The sequence below is a fragment of the Rhamphochromis longiceps genome, linkage group LG5 (assembly GCF_057381845.1).
Source record: "Rhamphochromis longiceps isolate RC_006_pf linkage group LG5, R_longiceps_female_GT1.1, whole genome shotgun sequence".
Classification (NCBI taxonomy): Eukaryota; Metazoa; Chordata; class Actinopteri; order Cichliformes; family Cichlidae; genus Rhamphochromis; species Rhamphochromis longiceps.
In genome coordinates, this window is record NC_140561.1 from 20,407,663 (window position 1) to 20,428,452 (window position 20,790).

Sequence of the window (20,790 nt, forward strand, 5' to 3'; positions counted from 1 at the left end):
CTAAAATACTTTGGTACACATGGGAGTTCATGGTGGACTCAATGACTGCAAAGTGTCCAAGTCCTGTGGCTGCAAAACAAGCCCAAATCATCACCCCTCCACCACTGTGCTTGACTCTTGGTATGAGGCGCTTGTGCTGATCCTGTGGTTTTTGCCAAACAGAGCACTGTGTATTATGCCCAAACATCTTCACTCCAAAGGGATGTTTGAGAGGTCTTGTGGTTTATTTAGATGCAACTTGATGCTAACCCGAGCCCTGCTGCCATGTTCTTTATCCTAGCAACCTTTCCAAACAACCTCTCAGCCCGTGTCTAACTGTAGTTTCATGAATTTTAATATCTAACATACTAGCTGAGTCTTGTAGAGTTTGAGACGTGGCTCTTGGGTTCCTTGCACCCACTTACCTTTCTGAACTTTTAACTATGCATATTCCTGAATAGGTCTTTAAGGTCAGCTGATCAAGGAAGCAGAGTAAAGCACAGGAGGAGACCATTTAAATGTGACTGCGTTTTGACACTTTTCTTTTTGTTGTATTTCTTCTATTTTTCTGTATTTTCCTGCTCTAGTTTTTTCCTTATAAGTTTACAGCACTCTGGTCAACCTATGTTGGTTTTAAATGTGCTTATAAGTAAATTGACTCAACTTGACTTGTCTGAACATTGCACAGTCTGACCTTGGGTTGAATTTGCTGCCAAACCTCCTGCTTTTACATGATGTGATCAGAGTGGCCAATAATCAAGAGTGTCTGATCGCTCTTATTTCCTACAGAAGAGTCCGGGGAAGCATTTCTTTTTCACATGACACATGAGGGAGTAAAGAGATTTAAATGTTTAACAGACTAGGTTTCATTGAATTTGCCAGTTTAGCAAAAGGAAGATAAAGACAAATATTGACATATGGAAAAAGTGCATATTTAGGAGCTGAACATTTTAGTGGTGTGTACAAAACAGTTTAATGCACTTTTTCAAGGTTTGCATCAGGTGCAAAACGAGTCCATTTACTTTCACTACTCTCAGCTTTGCCCTGAAGCACCAACATACTTCAGTTACACTTCAGTAGCTTTCTGTGAGATTTTTCTTTGGTAAAACAGCCTGAGAGTAGAGTGTTAATTTGAGCATCAGGTTCCATTAAAGATGTTAAAGTCTTTTAATGTTTCTCTGAACTTCTGTTCCTAAGCAGGCAGCTTCTGTGAAGAGAAAAAGGAAAGAAATGCTTTTGATAATGATTCCTGTCATTGGTAAAACATTAACCATTTGTTTTTGAGTTTCCTTCTTACCTTTAGGCAGGGGGGGGGGGGGGGGGGGGGAGAGAGAGAGAGGTTATACATGTGAAGAAAAAACAAACTTGCATCAATCAGATTTATGCAATCAGTGTGTCAGTCTTTGTTTTCCACTGAAGTTATTTTGCATGGCAGTGTGTGCGTGACATGAACTGGAGGTTCAGGAAGAGCCAGTTTCCACAGAGCTGTTCAGCTCGCTCATCCACTGTAACTGGTACACGGTGTTTGTGTGAAGATAAACAAGATGACAACAGATATGATTTTGTTTTTTGTTACAATACCTCACATTAGTTTGGTTTAAACGTGCAGTTTGACTTACTCCCCTGTACTGAAACTATTCAAGAACTGCCTTTGTTATACAAGCATTTAACAAACTTTGCAAGGAGTCCCAAGTACAACTGTAAAATCACGCAGGAGCAATGATATGATGCAGCAATAAAAAATTTTAAAAAAGCAATCGTACATTTTCAGACTTTGAGGAGGTCAAAGTCCTGTTATCAAGAAAACAGATGGAAGAAACATGCCATCAGATCATATGTGGAACATGCAAAGAAGCAGAGAACAAACTGAAGACGTCAATCTAAGCGTTTGTTGTTGTTTTCTGTAGCAAAGGAATATAATGGGAGGGAGTGACTTGCATGCGCTGACTGTAATAATAAAGCTATTTACACGCGCAGGAAAACAAGACGGAAGGGCTGAATTTTACGTGATTTAACGAATGATAAAAACAACAACACAAACTTGTTTGCCTGAATAATGTTGGGGAATTTACCCACTCAAAGTCTAGCTACATTTAATCACTTTACAAATTATGATAACAGATACACGCACACACTATCAACAAAAAACGTTGTCTTCATGAAATATTCATCACATGTTGACAAACAGCAGGAAGAAAATGGCCCAGAACCACTATTGTGGCACACATTTGTTGCTATTTTATTGTCATTTTTAATTCACACCAATATTATTATTATTACTGAACTGTAGACAACAGAACTGTGGATCAATCGGCCTCACGTACAGAGAGGGAAACTGTTTTCTGAAGGCAACACGCGTTTTTAATACAGTTTCCAACTGGACATAGGAGCAAATGTGTGAACGCATTTTTCAAGTTGTTTTCGATGTTTCTACTGGCTTTCTTTTATGCTATTGTGTATTTTGCTCCCGCCCACAAAAATCAGTGCTAGAGGAAAACAGCCGCTCCCGCTACTGATTGGCTCCGCGGTGCGCTCCAATCACCGCGATGTAGTGACTCTTCTCCACACAAACCCGAGCGGTCGACTAGTAAGGTTGTGACAAATGTAGCGAAAACACAAACAGGTTTTGTTTGGTTTTGTTTTTCTAACTGGATGTACTCCTGTTCGTGAAGACTAGAACAAGTTGAAGCAGAGGATTAAGAAAACGACAGCCGAGTAGTGGTCTAAATGGTCAGACTCGGAAGCAACGAGGGGATTTGGGAAGATTCAAGGACACATTTCTTCTCTATAAATACGATGGTGATGTTTATTTGATTCGACGCCAGCCTGGAGATTTGAATAAGAATGAAGGTCCTTGTGAAGAAGGTGCAGCAGGTGCTCTACGTCCTGCTGCCGTGTGTACTCCAGCTCTGCTGCGCTCAGACTCAAGGAGGTGGGTATAAACACCCGCACACACGTTTATTTTTATCATTAGCCTGGGAGAGGAACGATGAATACCCCCTCTCACTTCCACCTTAGTTAGAGGTAATCACCTGTCCTCACAGACCTCATATGCAGAACCTGTTCTGCATACTTGTTTGCTGTGAGTCACCTGCACCTCTCCCACGGCTCGATATGCTTTATCATGTTTGTGACAGAGTGGCCCAGCTTCTCTGCCTTACTGACAGCCAAATGTGCATTTCTTTAATAGTTCCGCAGTTGCAGTGGCTATTAAGTAAAATATCGCAAAATAAAAGTGCCCAAACTTTACATGGATGGCAACAGTTTGTGGTGTGAAGTAGAAAAAACACGAGTGCTGGTTTACTGCTTGCTCTTGGCATAGTTTAGCCTAATCTATAAGGGACATCACACTGAAACTGATCACATCTTAATGTGTGGGTTCATATAGGGCAACTAGTCATTATTTTCATTAGCGAATCATCTGTCAGGGTTTTTATTCCCCTCATCTGTTTAATAGTTTGATCATTTATATTCTAAAATTTCAACAGATGTTCTCTTCAAGAATAATTACACTTTTATTACCACATAATTAATCAATTGATCAGCTCTCAGAGTAACACATAAGCATTAAACGTCATATAGGTGTATGGGAAGTAAAGGTAGCATAGACTTAAAGTGCTCACATACATGAAACTTTTAGTTGTTTGCCGTGCTTGAGTGATAATAAAAAGAACTTTATTTGTGTGGCACTTTTCTAAACACAAAGTTTCAAAGTGCTTCAGAGTTTGAAATTATAGAAGCTGCACATTAAAGATGTACACGTTTCAACATATTCAACCACATATTCAACCACAGGGACACACAACATATAAACTTCCACCCACACAAAAAGACCTAAACCAGCGATGTCAGACTCAGTTTACGTCGCGGGTCACATACGGCCCACTTTGCTCTGAAGTGGGCCCGATCAGTGAAACGACGTGATTAATGTGTAAAGAAAAAAGTTAAATGCACAGACTGACCTGCATTTATAAAATATAGTAAGTTTTGTAAATCTAGTGGACTCACTAATAGTTCAAAAACAGGAACTTTGGTGTAGCATAGACGGGCATGGAGGTAGGCAGTCTTAATTGATAGGAAAAGCCATAAAACTTGTGAAAACACAATTAAAAGATCAAAATCTGTGCACTCTCTTACATTTTCTAAAGCTGTCCAGTGGGCCAGATTTCAGTCTTCGCTAGGTCGATTCTGATCCCCGGACCTTATGTTTGACAGCCACAATGAAAACTATGGCCCCAGAATATTGGGGGAAACATTAAGGGAAAAATGGCTTATAAAAATTAGTTTTTTTAGTAGAAGGCTGTTCCAGAGTTTGGGAGCTACAACCTCAATACATGATCACCTCTGATTGTAAAGTAAGAGCATGGTACAGTCAGGAGATCCTAATCAGATGATCTGAATGGTCTGCAGTGGTCTCTTTAGATCTGTTACAAATGCACTCTGTCACCACTAAGCATTCTGATATGTTTGAGTTTTGATTTGAGTCCTGAAGGAACGCTGTGAACTTTGACTTTGTGTTATTGCTTTTGCCAGCTTTTACAGGTGAATTTCCAGGTGTGTCTCTTTTCTTAGTGTCTGAAAAAAACAATGCTTGGCAGGTGCTGTTCCGTGACTTACTGTGTAGTCATCGCCACTTCCCAAAAAAAAAACAACTCATGAAAGTGCGGGAAATGACTCTAAACCTCTTGAAGAGGACCACTAATGCACAGCTTCATTCCTTTTGACCTGGTTATTAAACACATGCCGTCATTAATATATTAAATAATAGAGAAATTAATCATAACACTGGCCTGTGGTTTGTTGGCTGCTTTCTTTGTGTCTTTTTTATATGAAACATCAAAGTCGCTTTCTACAATAAAGCAAATGAAATGCTGTTCACACACTCCTTTGAGCACAAAGCCTAAAAGACAGCGTTACATAAAGCACACTCTAAGTGAACTGTACTGCTGCAGCCAAGTTGTAGTACTTGCATTTTTGGATGCAGTTGTTTTCCCAAGAAGAAAAACAAGGAATTTTATACTCTGAATATCACAACCTTTGCAAAACAGTCTCTCAGGTGTATCAGAGAGGGGGTTTCCTTTAATATTAGGAGGGAAAAAAGTCTTTTAAAAAGAAAAACTAGAACCTTTTAAAAATTGCACTCATGCAGGTGTGACCTGACCAAATAGCTGATGTGTCGAAAAGCAAATATGCTGTTGCTCCTGTTGCCAGAGTGCGATGTTAAGCAACCCTCTGTCTTGGTGTGTTCAGCAATGCTTTGTGGAGCACGTAAAGAGTCTTCCAATTCATTTACACACAATCTGTGCCTAGTCAATACCTCGCGAGTTGCTCAGGAGCCTGTGTTTGCGTTCGCGTGCGCACGCGTGTGCACGCTCACTTCTGAGTTATGCAGCAATCTCTGTACGTCCTGTGCCAAGTTTCTGTTTACCTCATCGTCTCAGCTGCTTTTATTAGGCTTGTTTATCTCCTCCTCCCTCTATTCTTTTCTTTCGCTGTCTCTTTTCTTTTCAAATACTGAATCCTTGGTAACAGACAAATGAAAATAACAGCTAAACCCGATCCGTGCTGCGTTTTCATCGTGTGTTAGGTTACCTGTCAGGACAATGACAACACGCTGAAGTGAGTTCACAATTCGTGCATGCTCGTTAGTGATGGATTTAAGTAGGAAGGCTGACATACCTCAGTGTTTGTAAAGAGTTGGGGTGACAAACAAAAAGTGTCGGCTTTGGACAGAGAGAGGTTTGGGTGCACATCTTGATACAGTACGACACTTGTTTTGCACTCTTTCAAAATGGGGCCATTGTGTTCGTGTGTGTCAATGTGTGTGCATTGACTCTAAACCCTCCACTCCATTCTTTTTTTCTCTCTCCATCATCCATCTGCCAACACTGAAAGTCCTCCTTTGACAGAGGAAAAACCCACTCAGCTTGTTGAGATTTTCAGCTCCCACAGCTGCAACTTTGTGCACTTCCTGTATGACAGACACACTTTGTCACATACAGTCCTGCATGCGTACACACCGGTTTTTCCCTTTCTAGAGGGCTGTGCTTATGCATGCTCTATATAAGTTACTGGGTAGAAGGTTGTGGACTATGTGTAGAGGTGTTGGCAAGTATTTCCCAACAGGCAATTCAGACATTGTCAACCACTGATAGCACTGTGCACCTCACAGGGTAGGGCAGACAAAGAATTTGACCTGTGAGCTGTGCGTGAGCTTTCAATTATTTGGATTTTAATTAGCAAAAGTAAAGCAAAGCAAAATATGAAAAGGAAAGGCCTCAAGAGGAAATAAAAGTAGAACAGTTTTTTTTCACTTGTTGCAAAATATAGACTTATAGACTTTTGTTTGGCATTATCTTCACATGATAACCACAGAACTACAACTTTAATCCTAGACTAATGTGTGAAAACTTCCAACTTTCCCACACTTTCAAATCTGCTGTGTGACTGCTAAATTGTCAAGGCCAGTTAACCTCCACATTACTGGGATGACAGCAGATAATGGTGATGTAAACCTTCACAGATTTTATTTTTGTGAACTTCACTCTCACCCCCAATTTGAAACATAGGCTTCCTGTTAAAGTGTTTTGTCAGTCCAAGCCGAGTAAACCCTGATCACATAATCAGGGCTATTCTCCAAGACTTAACAAAGCTCCTCATGAGCCCAAGAGAACATTTTACAACTGTTTGCACAAGCTAAGTGTGACTGCACGGTGAGCAATCACATCTTTATGTCTAATATCTGCAGAGTTTCATGTCACTTCACCATTATGTGTTTAAGCTGAGCACGAGATGCTGCTTCTGCTGTCATCCTAGAACGGCGGTGAACTGTCCTGGACAGTTTGCAGGTGTTATGAGTAAGACATCATTTTCTGGAAAGCAGGATAAACAAATACTCGTCGTTTCTGTTATATTGCACTGGTGACAGGAGCTTCTGAGCAGGATATCTAAAAATAACTGTTAAAAGCAAACGCACACATGATGGCTAAACATCATGCAGCGTATTTTTCTGATTTGAGTCGTTTCATATTTTTAGTACAGAGCTAGGGTTTTTTTTGAAGATGGTGTTCTCAAAAACACAGTAAAGTAATCCTTATCGGGACTTTATGACATGCTTTTTGCAACATTGTATCACACAAGTACACACGCACACACACACTTTGACCTGCGCAGCGTTCCTTTGCTGTGAGGTTAATAATCATTAGTCTTTTTATGCCCTTGTTGATCCTGTTGTTCTGCTTTTACTGTAAATTTGTTTCAGTACAAAGTAATCCTGGGATAGTCGTCCATATATCCAGTACGCTGCAAGCACGAACTGCTGATAGTTAATTTGGCATAAACTGTAAGTAAATGTATCCTACAAAGACTTTCAAGCTTGCCCCGGGATCACAAAGGCTGCTTTTTTTTCATCCTAAAAATAACAGGTGTCTGACTTTATTAAGTATCACTTAATCCAAGAGGCAAAAATCCTCTCTCTTGATCTAAAATGGCTTAACTGGCAGGAAATGCATGTGATTGATACATTGAGACCATGAGCATGTGGGCATTCCTTTTAAAGTTTTTTTTAATGAGATTTTACATCATTGTTGTAGCGCAATTTCTCATCTTTCAACCACACAAGATGTAGTGAAGGTAATAGGGAGTGCTGTTAGTTATTAAAGCTGGGCTTACAGGTCATCCCAAAGGTGTTGGATCAGGTTGTAGGAAAGCAAACCAAGTTACTGGAAGCACTCTGTTGTTTAAAAGATAATTGTATGATCTAACTGTAAGTTGGATGTGCATAAAGCTGACATATCATACATAAGCATATTTCTGTGCAAAGTATTGCTTTTCTATGAGTTTCACATCAGTAGCCACACTCTGTTCACCGTCCGTGTTCCCGTTCTTCCATTTTCTCTCAGCAGCTTCTCTCCCGTCTAACATTTGAATAGCAAAGCAGCCTTCGAGTGATGCTGAATGGCTAAAGTCCCACAGACCATAAACAAGGCTTTGTATTTTTATTGGAAAGAAGGGCATGCTCTGCACAATCCTTAGCTCGTTTCAAACTGTTACAGTACATTTATTCATATTGAGCACACCAAACACAGTGGTGTGTAGTAAGTGGCATAAAGCACACTTTGTAAGGAATTATGCTGTTGACTCATTAATGATTCATTAGAACCTCTGTGGGATTATTTGTGTTGTGATATAATTGCTCAATCACCAGTGATGTTTAGCAGTTTTACCCACTTTATCTCAACTGAGTAAATAATGTACTCAGGACAATAATATATTCACACGGTGAATGAAATGTAGAGTACTGCTCCTGAGTTTGGGATCACTTAGAATGCTTATTGGGGTTTTGTTTTGTTTTTCTTAAACACAGACACATTTGTTTATATTTATATATATTGTAAGGCATGAAATTAACCCGAAATGTTGAAAAATACAAAGAGTATAATTTCAATCATATATAATTTCTCATGAGTCTTATTAGAAGATCCAACAACCACTGCTTTGTGTTAACTAATTAAAGTTTATCCTGTTAAAAGTAAGCATACATTTGACGTGTTTTATAAATTAAACATGGATGGATGGCCTCTGCGGGTTTGTTTATAGTTTAAAAACAGGTCTGAAACTTCTTTAAAATCAAGTCAGAAAAAATGTGGACAGATGCATAGATATAGATATAAAAAAAAGTTCCCACCAAGTAGCTGTGTGGCGTCTGTTTGTCAAACTAAAGACTTCCACTTTCTTTTCTGATAGGAGCCAGTTTGGTCTATCTGAAGGTAGTGGCACGCAGCGCCGGCACTACGGTTTCATAAGTCAGTTTTTTGGGCTTATTTTAAGACTGTAACCAGTGTTGAGGTCATTACCCAAAAAAAGTAATGTATCGAACAATTTCACCTGAAACTCATTGACACATACACACACCAGTTAGCTATGTAAACCTATAGGCTAGAGTCAAACACACCAACACAGTGAGGAGACAGCCAAAGCCACCCCAGAGTGATCTCCACAGCCACACAAACAGCCACATTTCTAAATATGTTTCTTTAATTGACAGAACATCTCTCTGCTGTGCTAACGTGAATGGAAAGTGTTTATTTTTAGCTCATTAATTAAACTGTTAAAACTGAACATGATAAACTAGGTAACGCAGTGTGCTGGAGGTTGTGGGAAATGGCTCGCTGTATACTGACGTGGATAGCCTTTTAAAAATCAGATGATTAATGAATCATTACAGCGTTTACTGTCATTCCCAACTCTTCTGGTTATTTGAAATGAGGACACATGTTTTTCTGAAAAAACTTTTTTTTTAAATCTAAGAACCTTTGCTTTTCACAGTGACCGTTTGTGACGGCACCAAGAACTTTCTGAGCACGACTGGGAATTCAGAGATCCAGTACAACTTGATGAAGACGAGGTACAATAACTGCGACATTGTGATGGGCAACCTCGAGATCACCATGATGGACCACACCAGAGACTTCAGCTTTCTGGAGGTGAGGTTGCAAACATTACAAACAACAAACCAAGAGAGAGTTTGACTACCGCTTTCACTGCAAATTGTGTCACTGACAAGATGAGTAAGGATGTGAATCAACCATTTTCATTCTGTTGTGTTTGATCGCTCTCTGTAATGGATTTTGTCTCAAATCCAGAATGAGCTCATTTATGCCCCCACTCCTTTTGTGCTAGTCATGCCACTGAAGTCAGTGACTAACTCAGTAAGCAAACACGCCCCTGCTGATTTGTGACCCTGATAACAATTTGATTGAGCAGAAGAATTGACAAACTGCATTTTTCTCTTCCTTGTTCTTTTCTTTTGCCTTGCAGTCTATCAAGGAGGTGACAGGGTACATCCTTTTTGCTATCAATGAGTTCAGCCGCCTCCCACTGCACCACCTGCGCATCATCAGAGGCAGCACACTGTATGAGGACCAGTATGCCTTGGCTGTCATGGTCAACTATCAGAGGGATGGGGAGCATGGCCTTCAAGAACTGGGCCTGACTCACCTCACAGGTACACAGAGAGTCACTCATTTGATGTATAGAGTGTGTTTAACATGTGGGAGGCTGGATTGGAGCAGATAAGAGGTCAAGTTGGATGTGGCACTCTTACTGTTGGAGCTCCCACACCTACACAGTTCAGCCACACCTTTAGAATACCGGTTGTTGAAACGCAGCAGTGTGTGTGTTTGTGCCCGTGTGTGTGCTTGTGTGTGTAGGAGTGATATGAAGTCCCTGGAATGTACCATGTGCTCAACCGCTCAACTGCCAGTGTAACATGAGCTCCAGCACATGAAACGTTTGCTGTGTAGTAAACAGAGAATGGCAGAGTTTGTTAGGATGAGTCACAGGCCTGTTCGGGCTTGCTTTCCTAATTGTACTGCCCCATTTACACCTATGTGTACCTTCTACAGAGATCCTCAGGGGAGGAGTGAAGATCATCCGGAATAAGTATCTGAGCTATGCCCCGCAGGTGAACTGGCTGGACATAGTGAAGGATGGAACAGCCCAAATTGTGATAGAGGACAATGGGCCTGAAAGTGAGTGCACTGGGTTGTAACTACACACATAAATATGAGCACCAGGTATGTTTAAGGATCGGTTCAGATTTCCGTTTCACTATAAAACAGTTCAACAGAAATTCAGCAAAGGTAAACATGGAACTTTAAACTGAAAGAGGTAGCTGTTTTTCCAGTCTTTTCAGTGCTTATTTCCCTTTCTGTGTTACTGCCTCTCGGCCAAATCTCAGTGAAAGGAGGAGAAATCACTGTCGAGGAAAATTGGAGCAAAAAACATAGGTAACTTAAAAAGATCCACTCTTTGGAGTGCATATAATAGATGGATGTAGTCACCACGACTTCATCCGCTGGTTTGTGAAAGCATTAGACAGTCTGCGTCTTGTTTTTAGGAGCCAGAAGTGAATCCGTTTTAGCCGACAGGTTGGAATCTTAAGCTAATACTAGCAAGCTTAATGTTAATGTGCATCCATAGACTGATGCATTGCATTACACAGACACAAATACCTGCTAATTGTACTAACATACAAATAAAATAGTAGAATTTCACTCCACAAAATGATGCAATTAACCACACAGAAAACACCCAAAAACCTCCTTAAAAGGTGCAAACACGACAAACATGGTAAAGTGGACCATCTGAGGTGACACCTAGCAGACACGTGGTGGTCTAGCAGCCCCTGGTCTCAAACTTCAAAGCCTTAAAACAATTTAAACATGTGAGTCATTAAAAAAAATAAGCACAGAAGGTCAAATTAGTTCTAAAGACAGAAACCATTTTTTGTTTAAGTCTGTAAACATGTTATGTTTACGCTGGCGAAACATTTTAATATGAATGTCTTATTGGGGTTAACTCGCACTTGGATTCACCCTCAACTGGCCATTAGAGGAACTGCAGGCTTCATTTTTCAGCGCTGCAAGTTGCATCTTGTAACTTGTTGAGGTTTCATTTTTTTCTTCTGCTGAACTTTGGATTTAAAACAAAAAACAAAATCTGAACTTTTCCTTTAATTTAAGACTTTTGTTCTGGTTTTGTATTAAAATGCGGAAACTAATGAGAGTTTTTTTTTTTTATCTCAGAGCCTTGTCACAAAGCCTGTGGAGACGTGCCATGCTGGGGTCCAGGAAATGACACATGCCAGATCTGTGAGTCATATCAAGCACCTTTATCTTTAATGTCTTGATTTTCCACGCACTGGTTACCTTGTGAGATGTCTCACACATGAATCATGGCTGCTGCCAGAGTTGTTCATTTACATTGCACATTGTTAATAATATACGTAACTTCAAAGTTAAAAGTTTAATATGCATCTACGGTACAGTTTTAGTTTCACGCCAGGTTTTTACAAGCGTCGACTCTCTTACAGTGACAAAGACCGTGTGCGCCCCTCAGTGTAGTGGCCGCTGCTTTGGTAGAAACCCGAGCGAGTGCTGCCACGTTGAGTGTGCTGGAGGTTGCACTGGGCCCAAGGATACAGACTGCTTTGTGAGTCCAAGTCTTCCACAGGCTTTAATGAGAAGATATTTTCACATGTTGCAGTACAGAAAACGCAGATGTAAAAATAAAACGTTCCTCTGTTATAAATTGCATTTTGCAGGCCTGCAGGAACTTCAACAACTCGGGCTCCTGCGTGCCTCAGTGCCCACAAACTGTGATCTACAACAGGCTTACATATAGAATGGAGCCCAACCCCAATGCCAAGTACCAGTACGGCTCTATTTGTGTGACCCAATGCCCCAGTGAGTCCCACACATGACAATATTCACATAAACTCAGAATTTATACATAGTTTCTTCCTGTAAGATTGCTGTTTTTATATATTTTTAATCATTGTTATGACTGCGCTGTTCAGCTTTCTTCACAGTGTTTACTGAAGGCGTAACGCAGTCACTGACGATCATTTATGCATTTATTCTCATGCGTTTTCTGTTTTTTTAATAGAAATCTTTGTGGTGGATGGCAGTTCATGTGTGAGCAACTGCCCATCTAATAAAATGGAAGTGGAGAAAAATGGTGTGAAAACATGTGAGCCCTGCAAAGGCCTCTGCCCTAAAGGTATTTCATGCAGATCGAACTCAAGCTCTCTCTACAGATACCTTACAGCTTTGCTGTTATTAACTGTTTCCTTCTCATCTTTTTTTTTTTCCCAGTTTGCCATGGCACAAGCTGGACTGATTCAAACAGCGAAACGGTCGATGCTCGCAACATAGAAAGTTTCATAAACTGCACTAAGATCCAGGGAAGTCTTAACTTCCTGGTGACGGGAATAGAAGGGTAAAAAAAACTTTCTTTCATAAAACGCAGCAAAGATTTAAAAAAAATTTCTCTAGATTAACCTGCACTTTTTTGACGTTTTTGCAACATGCTTTTCCTTTTACTTACTTATTTCATTTTGGCTCAGTGATGCCTACAACAAGGTACCACCCCTTGATCCAGAAAAACTGAAAATCTTCAACACAGTGGAGGAGATTACAGGTGTGTGTATGTTGTGGGGTTGTGCTTTTTTTTTAGACTGTCACTTAGACTGCTTTTATCTTTTTATGTTATTTAATGCCATTTGCAGTCTGGTTGAGGCTTCTGAAAAACAATCTCTCTGTTTTCAGACTTCCTCAACATCCAGTCGTGGCCTGCAAGCATGTCTGACCTGTCAGTCTTCTCCAACCTCCAAACAATTCAGGGAAGAAAACTTTACAAGTGAGAAACAGTTGTTTTGTTTTTGTCTTTTCTGCATTGTTATGCAGACAGAGTATTTGCTGGAATATAAAAGTAATTTTGTTTTTATTTTCTTTGTTATTTCTAATTTTTATCCTATCTTGTTATCCTGTTTAGAGGAGTGGTTAGTAAAAGGTACAGTAAAGATTTCACATGCTCACATCTCTCTATCTCCTCTTAGAGCCTACAAATGTTCTGTCCGAATCCGTGGTGTTGGTATTTTTCAGTATGATTTTTTTCAGGGGTAATTCAGCACTGGGATTGTTTGGTTAAGCTGGCCGTGGGCACAACTTTTTAAAGCTGGGAGAGGCAGCATGTTTTTGACATCAATTTGACAAAGAAAAAGCTCTTTTCAGGCTGGTCTCAAGCTTCAGTAAATGAGAGGAAAGCAAGATGGGGTACATCAGAGTACTTTTACCTGGGTTTAAATCCCGTCTGAAACCAAAAGCACTAAAGCATTAAAAACAAACCGCCTTCTCAGCTTTAATGAGTTCACATATAACTAAAGAATTTACCAAAGTAGATTCTACAAAATTGATACCGCAGTATCAGTTTTGTTGTAGTATTTCCATACTACATACTACATGATGCATGAAAATACTGAAGATTAAACATGAATATGTTTGTTGGCTGTTTGTCTTTTTAAGTACACGGGTTATGCAATTTGAAAAACATGACATTCAGACACCGAATCACTGAATTCATATTGTGTCTAAAAGGTATCAAAATGAATAGATGGTGACAAACTTCTCAAAGAAAACACACTGTGAAAGATTATATTACATCATTAAATGTGATCAGTAAGAACAACAAGAAACACAAAGTGCCACACTGCTGGATTTTGTTGCAAATACAGCTAAAGTGCATTAATTGTGTTTGTAAACCTTAAAAAATAATGTCTGACATCATGTTCTTGAAAACTGCTAAACCTAAAAGAAATATGGCTTTCAATATTCACTTTGATTTTGTGGTATTTTAAACAAAATTGGAACATTTTCATCCACTTTCTGACCTTTATTTACTTCCTGCTGTTCTACAGGAGCTATGCACTCATGGTGGTTAAGATCAATTCTCTGACCTCGCTGGGGTTGCGCTCGCTGCAAAACATAAATGATGGTGCCGTGTACATTAAAGGAAACAAGAATCTCTGCTATCATGATACTGTCAACTGGACACGGCTTTTAGGCTCCCGTCCACAGAAACGTTCAAAGCTCTTAGACGTCACCGACAACCAAAAGAAGGATGAATGTGGTGAGTGGGGACGGACCATTTAAAACTTGCAAGACGTGATTGTGAACAATGGCTCTGCTCATAACATCGTTTCTGTTTTGGTTGCGTCCTTAGTTAAAGAGAAGCATGTGTGTCACCCGCTGTGCTCCTCTGATGGCTGCTGGGGTCCGGGCCCAGACCAGTGTGTCAGCTGTAAGAAATACAGCAGGGGAGGAACCTGTGTACCAGACTGCATGTTCTTAACTGGGTCAGTATTCACAAAATGACGTATAAAGCGATTATTAATATAAAGCTTTAACGGTGTAACATGTATGCAGGTTGTTAGAGAGTGAATGACAAGAAGGAGTGGTATTAAAGAAACAAGCAGTGATTTAGAGAATTGATATTTTCTGATAGTTTTAAACAGAATTTACATTTTAAAGCACAAATACTCACACCCTGTTTGAAGTGCCACATTGCTGGATTATGTGCAAATACAGATAAAGTACATGCTTAATCGTATCCACCGCGCTCTCTGTGTACAAATCAACAGGGGAGACAAATCGAATGACTGATTCAAATGCATTGCTGCCCACTTCTAGTGTGTTATAAGTGAAGACTAAGAGTGATTACTGTGTATAGGTCTATACATTGTTAAGGAAAATCCTGAGCATTGGCCCTAAGATGTGACTAATGTCTGCTGTAAGTCTTTGAACTTGAATAGAAACTGGGTTTATGCCTCGATTGCAGGAAGCAGAGGGAGTTTGCTACTAAGTCAGGGGAGTGTCTGCCCTGTCACCCTGAGTGTAAGGTCCAGGAGGGGAAGGAGACGTGCACAGGCCCGGTATGTTTGACTTAAAACTTCTAGAAGGAAAAAAAAAGAAAAGAAAAGAACTGGCATAAGGCTTCTGCTGCCACCTAGCGGCCTTACAAAAATGGCTGTCCACCATAATGCCACTCGCCTTCAACTCTTGCAAAAACCTTTCTGCTTTTATTCACCCTTTTTTTTTTTGTCTGCAGGGAGCAAATAAATGTCTAGCTTGTGCCAGCCTGAAAGATGGCCCACACTGTGTCTCCATGTGTCCTGAGGGTGTTATGGGGCAGGAGGGAACCATCTTTAAATATCCAGACAAGGAGGGCAACTGTAAACCTTGCCACAACAACTGTACCCAGAGGTAAGTACAAGTGGAATGATGTAGTTAGACACACACAATTTGCTTCTTTAAACTGATCCCCTGTGTTTATTGTTTTTAGGTGCACCGGTCCAGGAATCGGGGACTGTACAATATCATCTAGGTACATTTCAGGGTAAGTTCTCCTCTCATTCTGATATATGCTGTATGTAATTTTGACATTCAAGTATTAAGAGCTGACACTGTGCCCCTTTTCTCCTCTGCCTTTAGGCAAATGACCACGGCTATCGTACTGGGAGTGATTGCCCTCATCTTTGCTTCCTTCTCCATTTTCGTGCTAAGTATTCTCTACCGCCGAAGTCTCGCTATTCGTCGCAAGCGCGCCATGAGAAGATACATGATGAATAGCGAAGTCAGTATCTGTATTCGAGTGTTACTGTGCCGCTGTGCTTGTTTTGGGTTTGTCATAATTCATGCCCCTGTGTGCCTGCAGAGTTTTGAGCCCCTGGAAGATAAAGGGACAAAATATGAAGCTCGGACCCTTAAACCTACAGAGCTGCGTAAGATCAGGCTCCTGGGTAATGGAGTGTTTGGATCAGTCCATAAGGTACTTGAAAAGACAGAATCCTATAAAATGCTCCTCTTGTGCATTTTACTTTCTATTTAACAAATTATGAATCTGTCTCTCTGCACCTCACAGGGTGTTTGGATTCCTGAAGGCGACACAGTGAAGCTTCCTGTGGCCATTAAGACGATTGATGACCGCAGTGGTCGTCGGAAATTCTCTGGAGTGACCGATGTAAGAAACATAACAAAAAGAAGAAATGTGCTAAAGAGATATATTTTCAGAACCAATCACTCACTGCCTATGCAGAACCACATGCCAGGCTTCTAGGCGATGAGCATTTGACACTGAAAGTATGGATTATACAGATTTTTTTGTTGTGGAGCACCTCCTTTAATACCATAAATCTTGGTGATTGTTGACACTAAATTAAATCACTAATGATCTACTTATTCGGTTGCTACAGCACATGAGGACGATGGCAAGTCTGAACCACATTAACGTTGTCAGGACCCTGGGTATCTGTCCCGGTGACAGCCTGCAACTTGTTATCCCGCTCAACAGGCAAGGCTCGCTGCTGGCACATGTAAAGAAAAATAAGGGCAAGCTCAGCCCACAGAGGCTGCTCAACTGGTGTGTTCAAATTGCAAAGGTATGGAAGATGCTTAATATTTTTTGTTTGATGTCAAACTTTTTATATATATATATATATATATATATATATATATATATATATATATATATATATATATATATATATATATATATGTATATATATATATATATATATATATATATATATATATATATATATGTATATGTGTATATGTATATGTGTATATATATATATATATATATATATATATATGTGTATATATATATATGTATATGTGTATATATATATGTATATATGTATATATGTATATATATATATATGTATATATATATATATATATATATATGTGTGTGTATATATATATATATATATATATATATATATATATATATGTATACAGTTTGGTTTATTCCTCCAAGTACTTCACCACCATTGTTGCTCTCTCCTGTCAGGGTATGAATTACCTGGAAGAGAACAGGATGGTTCACAGGAATCTGGCTGCCAGAAATGTACTCCTGAATGATAATTTCACTGCCCAGGTTTCAGACTATGGCATTGCAGACCTGCTCTACTCTGATGACAAGAAGTACTATTGCAACGAGCCCAAGGTCTGTTTTCTTTTTTGTTTTTGTTTCTTAGCAGAAAACGTGACATCTGGTCACACTTCTTTAAACAGTGTTAAATACCTTGCACACCTTAAAACATTATGCTGTTTTCTTTCAAAGACTTGACTGCTTGTTCTGCTGTTTTTACTCAAGTAACCAAGAGAGAACTTTTCTGTTCACAATCTTAGACACCAATCAGGTGGATGGCCCTGGAGAGCATCTTGTTCCGCAGATACACTCATCAGAGCGATGTTTGGAGTTATGGTGAGTTTTAAAGCGCTTTACCAGCGCCAGATTGTTTCATACTCACGTATTAAAGTACGCAAATTTCGGAGTCAGTATAGGAGAAGTGTAAATGCAGGCCACACTAAATTCTTCACCCTGCTTTAGGTGTGACAATATGGGAAATGATGTCTTATGGAGCAGAGCCGTATTCAACGATGCGACCACAGGAGGTTCCCGATCTGCTGGAAAAGGGCGAGCGTTTGCCCCAGCCTCAAATTTGCACCATAGATGTCTATATGGTCATGGTTAAGTGTGAGTACCTCACTAGTATTTCTCATTTTCATGTGCAGCCAGTAGTGCAAATACCAGTGGCGTGGACTGAGGGATTGCAAAAAAAATATGCTGGACTGAAATGTCTGTGTGCCATTAAGTTTAGTATAAATTCATGGAGCTCAGAAGATGATTTGGTTCATAAACCTCTGATTTTTTATCTGCCACGTCCATTAGGCGTGACATATGAATAAAATGTTAAAACTAATTTGCACATTTTAACCTGACAGACATTAAAATAAATATGAAAATGACTGAAAGCCGCCGAGTATTAAGTAGGCTGTCAATTCTTCATTTTGTAATTGGTTCCGATGCCCTTTCATGACTCTCCAGGTTGGATGATTGATGAGAATGTCCGTCCAACATTCAAGGAGCTGGCGAGTGAATTTACCAGAATGGCCAGAGACCCACCTCGCTACTTGGTGATCAAAGTAAGACAGTTTCATCACAGTACAGTAAAGTGGCGCTTCAGTTAAAGCTATGTGTAGTTTGCTATGTGATATATATATATATATATATATATATATATATGATTTGCCTTGTTTGGCCAGGAGGACTGTAGCCAACAGGACTCATCCCCAGATGAACCCATCCAACGAAGTGCAGACCTGGATGACTTGGATGATGTAGATGTCAACCTTGAGGACCCGTTGGCAGATGAGAAAGAAGATGACTTGTCTCCAGCCAACTACTACATGGCAAAAAGTCTCAATCGTTACTCTAGGATGGACACTCCCAAAGTAGGGCATACCACTTTCCTCTTAACTTAGTGTCAACTTTAGAAATCATATTCCTGGGCAAGATACTGAATCTCAAAATTTCCCCAATGCACGATTTTTTTTTTCTTCAAGTGTTTAATGAATGTGCATGTGTGTGTGTGTATGTGTGTGTGATATCATCCATTTACTGTCTCTTTTCTTATAACAGGTGATTCTTAATTCATCCAGCGGAACTGGATACCTGCCCATGACCTCAGGTGTTGACAACCATACACAGGTAGATAAAAGAGACTTTTGTTTTGTTAAACCAATTCGTAGTGTTTATACACATGACCAGAACGAGTCCACTGAAGATTTCTGCTGTTACCAGTTTGCCAATAGAGTTCTGATTGTGTTTTGTTGGGTAGGCGATGTGGCAGTCACGCTCTCGGCTAAATTCTGCCCGTACTGTGTCCGAGAGCTCGGAAGGCTGCGGCACTGGAATGGAGATGGAGATGGGTGAGGACTTCCCCTTAGCAGGGAGCCTGAAAAGAAGACGTCATCGTGAGGACAGCGCTTATGTGTCGCAGAGAGACAGCATGTCCGGCGGGCCACCTGAGACTCCCTCACCAGAGATGGAAGAAGAAGATCAAAACGGATATGTGCTTCCTGGAGGGAGCCCGGAGAGAGGTGATACCATAATTGTTAATTTACAACACACTAACAGTTACCACTTGGAAATGAGCAGCAGCCCTAGAAGATTAGCTGTACTAAGCCAGCTGTTTAAAATACTTTGTCTTTATAGCCCCAGTTTAGCTAGTCTTTGTTTTTTACTGTTATCTGTTTCTTTCAGATACGTTGCTTTTCTCATCGCGAGCTGCTCCTGGGAGGATGGGAAAGTCTCGTTCATCAGAGCTCCTGGACGACCCAGATGATGAAGAATACGAGTACATGAACAAGCAGGTGTGTTTAACACCTGTATCACTCAGGCAAGGCAGCCAGTGGCTGAAGCCGAACAAGAAGCGAACCTCTTCAATGTCATCACACGTGACAGCGTCCTCATGTGACACCGGTGTGTCGGTGGAGGTCAGGGGAAGCTACACCAGGAGCAAGGACAACTCTGACTCCGAGCAGCAGGGTTCCAGTGAAGTTGAGTATGAATACATGGACATCAGAGGTGGTGAAAAGCTGGAAGGTCCGCCAGTACGTGACCCTCCTCCTCCTCCAGCTCCTGTGAGGATGAGCAGCAAGGTGGAAGAGGAGGAGGATGAATACGTGGAGGACGGTAACTATCATTACACAAACAGGCAGCCAAAGCTGCGACAGGCTCTTCAAGACAAGAAAGAGCTGAATGTAGAGGGGACAGAGGCAGATGAATACGAGGATATGGACTGCTTTTCTGCCCCACCACCTGGCGGAGATGGTGTGGTGTATCAAAACTTACAGAGGGAGGAAAATGGGGCAGCGGGGCGCAGAGAGCAACACCAGTCTATGCGGGCCGGAGTCAGGGTTACGGAGCCTGCTGTCGGTGACAGATCTTTCGACAACCCAGGATACTGGCACAGCAGGATGTTTCTTAAGCCCAGTGCTGTGCCAACATGAAGAACATTTTAAATCTCATGGACTTCCCTCTCAAACACAGTCATGAAGGATCTGAAATGAGAAAAGCAACCAAAAGCCACGTTAAAGATGTAGCATGTAACAAAATGTACAAACCCCCCCAAACAACACGTGACTATTTTGCAGCTTTGTCCTTTGTTATACATCAAAATTGTTTTTATTATGTGATACAAGCTATATTTTTGTGTTTACATTGTAAATAAAGAGATTTCAGGTAAGAAATTGTGACAATATCATTTGAAGAATCATTTAAAGATGTTTACTCAATAAAAATATTTTGAATACTTGGTATGGAACTGCAACATTTTTATTTTAAATGAGCTGGTGAACTGTATAATGATGCAAAGTGTGCAAACTGTCAAAGGGCGCACATCTAATTACAGATTAACAAATATCCTTGGCTGAGCTATAGACATTTGCTCAAGTGGTAAATGCTCCCACAGGAGAAATATAATTATTAATGTTTCATTGTTCTCAGCTACAGCTGGGGGAGAAGTCAGTTACACCCTGTAAAAGGTGCTAGAAGCAAAAAAAAAACCCCCAAAACCCACAGTTGTTGTCCAAAAACTGAGAGAAACTAGCTTTTACA

The 20,790-nt window shown here is 40.3% G+C and overlaps 1 protein-coding gene across 2 annotated transcripts; it reads left to right on the top strand.

Moving 5' to 3' along the window:
* The first annotated feature begins 2,509 nt into the window (after positions 1-2,509).
* Positions 2,510-20,486, top strand: LOC146669858 (receptor tyrosine-protein kinase erbB-3-like). Of its 2 annotated transcripts, none has more exons than XM_085406496.1 (29): positions 2,510-2,911; positions 9,307-9,464; positions 9,799-9,985; positions 10,386-10,511; positions 11,568-11,633; positions 11,855-11,973; positions 12,086-12,227; positions 12,430-12,543; positions 12,639-12,762; positions 12,890-12,963; positions 13,092-13,182; positions 13,318-13,335; positions 14,240-14,451; positions 14,545-14,677; positions 15,160-15,253; positions 15,430-15,584; positions 15,664-15,717; positions 15,813-15,954; positions 16,036-16,149; positions 16,243-16,341; positions 16,574-16,759; positions 17,176-17,331; positions 17,517-17,592; positions 17,719-17,865; positions 18,217-18,314; positions 18,438-18,623; positions 18,811-18,879; positions 19,010-19,271; positions 19,435-20,486. In XM_085406496.1, exons 1-29 carry the CDS (start codon positions 2,824-2,826, stop codon positions 20,181-20,183), a joined length of 4,239 nt encoding a protein of 1,412 aa, XP_085262622.1. In that variant the 5' UTR covers positions 2,510-2,823; the 3' UTR covers positions 20,184-20,486. The 2 variants fall into 2 exon arrangements, with proteins under 2 accessions (XP_085262622.1, XP_085262621.1); XM_085406495.1 differs by having other exon boundaries at positions 2,511-2,911; positions 18,435-18,623.
* Positions 20,487-20,790: the final 304 nt, after the last annotated feature.